Source organism: Pseudomyrmex gracilis, unplaced genomic scaffold, assembly GCF_002006095.1.
Source record: "Pseudomyrmex gracilis isolate BER0280 unplaced genomic scaffold, ASM200609v1 scaffold_97, whole genome shotgun sequence".
In the NCBI taxonomy this organism is placed as follows: domain Eukaryota; kingdom Metazoa; phylum Arthropoda; class Insecta; order Hymenoptera; family Formicidae; genus Pseudomyrmex; species Pseudomyrmex gracilis.
In genome coordinates, this window is record NW_018020681.1 from 20,159 (window position 1) to 27,228 (window position 7,070).

The following is a 7,070-nucleotide window of genomic DNA, read 5'->3' on the forward strand; positions in this document are numbered from 1 at the left end:
CACAGGCAAATCGCGTTGAAGAACGCGTGATACAATATGCATTATTATCGAGAAACAAAAAGTGTCGCTTGGTAAGCTTTTTTTTTCGACAGAAACTAGATTTGTTTATACAAAAATTCATTTTATAAAAATGAATGATTCCAGGAGAGAATTGAGATGATGTTGTATTTTTATCACAAGAGATTTTCTTTCTCGGCAGCAGGATTTTTCACATTGGATTTAACAATACTTCTTTCGGTAAGAGAGAAAAGTTAATTATTTTTATTTTATTAATAATTGAAATATAATTCTATAAATTTGTTTTTATTTTATATAGATTATGTCTACAGTAGCAACATATATAACTTTATTAGTATAAATCCTGTATTTTGTAAAAATCTACAAGTTTAATATTGTAAAAAGATACACTTTATATAAAAATATAATAAATCATATTTAATACAAATAATAATATGATATTGCTTCAATGAGGGCAGCGATAAGCGCGAGCGAGCGCAAAGATTACATAGGTATTTCCTTTTTTATTATAAAATTTCAGATATATAAAATCTAATAAATTTTACTACTATAATATTATATATATATCGAATACATATTTACACAACAAACTCGTACGCGTAATAACATCTTTGAATATATAAAAAGTAAAACTGTATGTTCAAATATCTTGCTTATTTATTTATATTGTTTTTATAAACAATGCAAAAAAAGACATTTTTTTATAATTCAATAAAAATATTAATAAGAACACTCACAAGCAAGCACATAACTTCTTTATGAACATTGTTGCCTCACCACATCATATCTGATTCAGGATTATTACGCGCCAAAGGATTCAAACACAAATTTTTGAGAACTTGAACAGGTTCTTTTCCGTCATCTTTCGCGTATAGTGTCGTTCGTTTCATACTTGGATTTTTAAGCGATTTCCTGCCAAAAGTATCCATCAACGAACTTGCTTTAATTCCATGTCTTATGTATCTAGTTGTCTTTTTAAATGAATTCTTTGGAGACAATGATCCCATTTTTGTAGTGATAAGAGACGAGCGACAATGTTTTTTCCTAGACCTTCTACTGCCGTTAATAGCATCTGAATGCGCCGATTTGATCGTTGATCTTCTGACGCTGCGATCGACGTTCTTCGCAGGCATCACCTCACACTCCGGTTGCGGCGCCTTCCTTTTCGGTTGAGTTCGACGTTTCACGTTCGACATTGTTCGAGGACTTCTGTAAATTGGTCTCACAGTTCTTGCAATCCTGCGGCTGATTCGCAAAGGATCTAGAAATTCGTGGTCATTCCAAGAAGCCACGACGGGTAAGCCACAGGCGTTGTGCATACCTACCAATGGTACACCAATAGTCCGGTGTCCTTTCACTTCGAAGAGCGATCGATACTTGGGATTAAAATTGCGCAAACTACGTCTTGTGTTTTCCTCGTAAGCCGATATTTTTTTACCAACGTGACCTTCCGCCAACTGTAATGCTTGCTCATCCCTCATTAATTTTGCTTTGTCCTCGTTCGTAACAGTCGGTATCGTACTTGGTGGAAAATTGCGAGTACATTTGACTGAAGTTTGGTAATTATTCGAGTTGAATTTTTTGTGAAAATATTCGTCTATGTCAGAACTGTCCTCTAATTTCTGAGCCTCCGTATTGTCAAAACGTTGATCATCTTCAATGTATTTATCATTGCAGATATGCGAATTGTGCTGACTATTGCAAAAGTGGCAACATGATTTTTGGTGAGCGTTAGTGATTTGCGTAGCAGTGTGTGTAGGCGACATGGTTCGCTGATACAAACTACTACAGTTGGCTACGGGAGCTCTTTTTTTCGACGATACATAAACGCTTTTCTCAGGTTCCGAAACCAGAGATTCGAATTGCAATTGGGGTGCTACAGATCGTCTTAACGTATCAAAATTATGAGCGATCGATGCTTGGTAGTCTTTGATTGGAATACTTCGAACTGTTTCGCCTTTTTGTGGCCTTTGAATTTTAATCGGTTTATATTTATTATTATTATTTTTGTTGACGTCATCAATCGCGATTGTCGACAATGGCACGCTTTGTCTTTTACGATACTCCGAAGGACGATTGTCGATTACAACATCGACCGCTCGTTCTTCGTACATTTGATCGTTTCGTAAGAAATCATCAGAGTATTTGGGAGGATTTCGCCATTCTTCGATTATACTCTTTCTGCTCGGCACTAATATGCTATGTTTATCATCATACGCAGGTTCTTGTTTAGTATTCTTGATATCAATAGGTGTTCGTCCTTCGCTGCCCTCCAACCGTCTTCATGATTTTGCACCAAATGTCGTCGCGGCAGTGTGCATTCTGTTTTCGATACCTATGCCTATTATTTAGAGTTTAGACAAATTAGATTATGTATAAAACTATACATACCTATTTTTTCAGTAACTAAATAAAAACATATTAATATAATTTTCATATAAAAGTGTTCAATCTAAGGATTAAAACTTCTTACTAAAGTCGTGATCGCTTTCGTTGAACGGACTCAGAGTCTGTGTGGAGGTAAAAGTCGACGTTTGCGATTTACTTCTTCTGTTTCCTCGGGAGCAAGCGAGAAATATGCTGAAGAGCGCAATAACTTCGACAAACATGATGGCTAACACGATAGTAAGCACGATCAATGCTTGATCTTGTGTCCACTTCTCAATATGTTCAAGACAACCCTGAATATAAACCGAAGAAATATAAAACAACATATTTAACAATATATATAAATATGTTATTAATTAAAAAATATAATAACAAAATTATCGGCTAAACAAACTACTGGCTTATAACGTTAATATCGGGATTAATTCGTATTTAGATTAATACATGCGCGAGAGACCATGCTACAGTTTTACTACGAACTTCCCGGTAAAAAATTTTCCATGTATAAAATTGTATGGACATATTCGGTATATATAAATTTGCATAATTAGATATAATAAGTTTAATTTGTGTATAAGTATATATGATTATATATCAAAAATTTTTTTAAAATATAGTAAAAATATAGTTTTATATACTTTTTTTGTATCTAACATGATACTAATAGAGTTATTTTGTAATTTGATATGGAATATTTCTGAAGCCATTCTCTTAAAAAAAGAAATTCTCCGTGTATAAAATTATATGGACATATTCGGCATATAAATTTGCATAATTAGATATAATTATTTTAATTTGTGTATAAGTATATATGAAAAATTTTTTACCGGGTTTCAAACTAAACGCAATTCTGCATAAAGATAAATATAGAATATTGAAGATTAGAAATGCGCGGATCTAAAGACACACACTCTTCAAAATAAAATTAAAATTTGGTTATTTACTGATAATAACTACGAACAATACATGACATACAAAATATACTTGTGCTATCACATATTTTTCCATATACTACATGCTTTGCGCACAAGTCATGGCTTTATCGACAACATGTCAATATATAATCTTATAGGCATTTATAAAATCCACATATATTCCCGCGTTTAGGTATATGTATAAGCCTGCTTGCGTATTTATTCTTGACGCAAATCTACTTGAAAAGTTTGTCTGATATGTATCTGCACAGTAAAGTACGACAAAACAATAATGACTTCCTCATTATCGCGCGCATACCACAGTATGTCGGGCGTATTGATGTTCGGCAGGGTTCAGAACCTGACAGAGAGTAAGATTGGCAGGTTTGGGGTTGAGGAAGGAATCCGTCTCATTGGCGTTATTCAGGGTGCAACAACTGAGAGGTACTACTAATTCTCTTCGGCCGGCTTCCTGCAGCCGCCACCACGACGTGCCGTAATTGCTACTTCCGTTTATGCCGCAACAGGCGAACTGTAATGGTCACAACAATGGTCATTTCTTTTAGCTTATACTAGATACATGCAGCAGAGATAATAATCGTGAATCAAATATTTGCATGTGAAATAAGCAACAAAGATAAGCATCACATTTTTACATACGCACTTTGTAATCTTTTTGTAATTTGTTTGCAACTATATTTCAATAAATAAATAAATGTTTTTTTGTGCTATTAAAATATATTTTGTAATTTCGATGAATAACATAAACTTACTATTGTTTGTGCGAGATCGATGGCTGCTGTGAATTGTTCGCGTCCAGGTACAGCATAACTGCGTTGTAAAGCGCGTATCAGACGTGCCGGTCTTACATCAATTCCCAGTATATAAGGCCAGAAGACAGCGATAATGCACACGATGCATTCACCAAAGAGCAATAAAATTACTGTCACGAGATACTAAGAAAGATATAAAGTCAGAAAATTTGTCCAAAACGCTACTCACATACGCGCGTATACACAAAATAAGCTTTGAATTTTATATAATATAAACATTATAAGAGGGGCGTTAGAATACATATAATATTTTGCTTTTTTTTATTTATTTCTCTATTGTATTCATAAACTTTAATAATTTTTTAAATTTAATTTAAATGTAACGTAAAAAATACAGAAAACGCTGTGTTAATTAATTTGTCAACACTGAAAATTATATAGACGACTATATTGTGTGTTTACATTTACTTCATTGACAAACTAATTCTTGTTTCCTCATCCACGAGCGGATAATTAGTGATTTTACGCGGCACTCGGTGTGAACGCGCCCTCCTTTTATTTACGCGTGCATCTATATACAAGTAGATCCGTTTCCGAGCAACGACGCGCGACCGAATTCGAAATAAAAAAATCTGATTTCAGTGTAGACTCGATGAGCAACACATTGCACTGGACTCACGAGAAAATGTGGAAAGACAAAACATTCTAATTGATCATTGCGTTTTTATGCAATACGTGTCGTGCAATAAACAAAATCTATTTAAATATATACGCAAAAACAGATAAATATCGTAAACATAAAATATATATTTCTTTAGAATGTAAAAGTATTAAATTATTGATATAATATTGTGTGTGCAATAAAACATTTTAATATATAAAAAAAATATGCATATATAATATGTAGGGTAGATGTCCCAATTACTGCCACTGTCCCAATAACTGCCACTTTCATTTGTTTTACTTATAAAAATATAGCGTATAAAACATCATACTCATAATAAATTTTATTATTAAATTTGAACTTGGATTTACATAATAACATATATTTGTGTGTGTGCTTGGTAATAAAAGATTAATTTTAATAAGTAAACGTACAGTTTGAGTCTCAAAAACGCGATTGCGTAACTAGAAATGATGAAAAAGTTGCACCTACTAAAGATGATAATTTTCTTATCTGATCTATATCTATTATAAAATGAATGTTAAAGTATAGTTTAAATATCACTTTAGAGATATAACAAATAAAATAAGTGTGATATTCACTTATTAAATTATAATAATTAACGGTAACAGTAATAGGAACAATATTCTTCGGTTTGTCCATATCATTGTTATCAGTAATAGGGAGACAGTATTCTTCGATTTATTTATATCATTGCCATCAGTAATAGGGACGAAAAAAGGTATTAGGTACATATAATTGTCATTTGTTAAAGCTGTAACTCTAATTTTGAAACTTACGAATTTTCCCACACAGAATAAAAACTCCATTAGACGTCTATTAGACGTCGACAGCTCCATGCGACATCTAATAGATGTCTAATGGATGTCTGGATGGATGGATGTCTGTGTGGGTTTTAAGCAAGAATTATAACTTAAAACTGTATTTGTTACATTTGCATATAAATAAATTATTTATAAAAATATACGATTGATACTTTCGATTACCTATAAATTAAATTTGCAGCAATTAATCTGATTTGGATAAAAAAGTGACAGTTATAGAGTCTCAAGTGAAAAGGACCGGCTATAATTGAGTCACATTTAATGGTACTGACATTTATTCAGTTATATTGGTGGCAGTTATACGTACTTAAGAGGTGACAGTAATAGAGACATTGGAGTTCATTATACATTTTAAATTAATTATTAATTAATTTTTTTATACTTAATACATAAGAAAGTTGTTATCAATAAAAGAGAAGTTAAGCAATATTATATACTAAACTAAAATCATTTTTACATTAAACAACTCTTAATGTAATGAACTGAACCCACACAGACATCCATCCATTCAGACATCCATTAGACATCTATTAGATGTCGCATAGAACTGTCAACGTCTAACAGACGTCTAATGGAGTTTTTGTTCTGTGTGGGAAGTTACGCGATAGCATTAAAGTGGCACGTAATTGGGACATCTACCCTATATATATAAAGTTGATTTCAAAGATTATACAAATTTTTAAACACAAAGTAATTTAAAATAATATATTGTTCTTACAGAAATTGTGATACAGCGATTATAAAGACAAGCTGCCCAACATCCACCAAGTCCGACAATGGCAATAAAAAATCCTAATGCAACTAAAGCAAAAGCCAAATAATAAAAGAGCGGTTGCTCGGGATGGAAGTCACCAGGTCCCAACAAACGTGATAATAAAATTCGATCATTATCGGCTAATAATAATCCTCCCAATGACATCAACACGAAACCTGACATCTGAAAAACAAGGTACAAAAATCTTTCACACTATCTCATCAAATTTGCAAGATAACTTAAAATATACTTTTATTGTTTTGCACAAAACAAAAACATTCAATTGATTTTGTTATTGTTTTCCGACACAATATCTTCAGATATATTTTTGTGTATTTTGTTAAACACATCCTATAGATTAATGTTACACGCTTAAAGTAAAAATCGTTAACTCACCAAGAAAATTATATTCGAGCAACAAACAAAACCGCGCGATATATCTAATCGTTTAGATGCCATTGTCACGTCTTTTTTGAAATGTTCTCTTTAATCAAACAATCAACGATTTGCAACTGACCGGTTTTCACATAAATTGTTGATCACACTTTGTCCACTGCATAATACAGAACGTTGCACAATTAGGCCATTTAACTATTTACAATTTACAATATGTTACAGCTTTATGTTTTTTTTCGAGGTGAACCTGATCGCGTATGTTCGCGGACTGAAAACCCCCTGGTGCGTAGTGGTTGAACTCCACGATGCTGTGGGGTC

At 32.6% G+C, this 7,070-nt stretch overlaps 1 protein-coding gene across 1 annotated transcript; it reads right to left on the reverse strand.

Moving 5' to 3' along the window:
- Window positions 1-460: 460 nt before the first annotated feature.
- On the reverse strand, window positions 461-7,070 carry LOC109855733. Its single transcript, XM_020430278.1, has 6 exons — window positions 6,753-7,070; window positions 6,321-6,539; window positions 4,094-4,276; window positions 3,640-3,852; window positions 2,485-2,699; window positions 461-2,283 (listed from the first exon to the last, which is right to left on the reverse strand). Exons 1-6 carry the CDS (start codon window positions 6,813-6,815, stop codon window positions 792-794), a joined length of 2,385 nt encoding a protein of 794 aa, XP_020285867.1. The 5' UTR covers window positions 6,816-7,070; the 3' UTR covers window positions 461-791.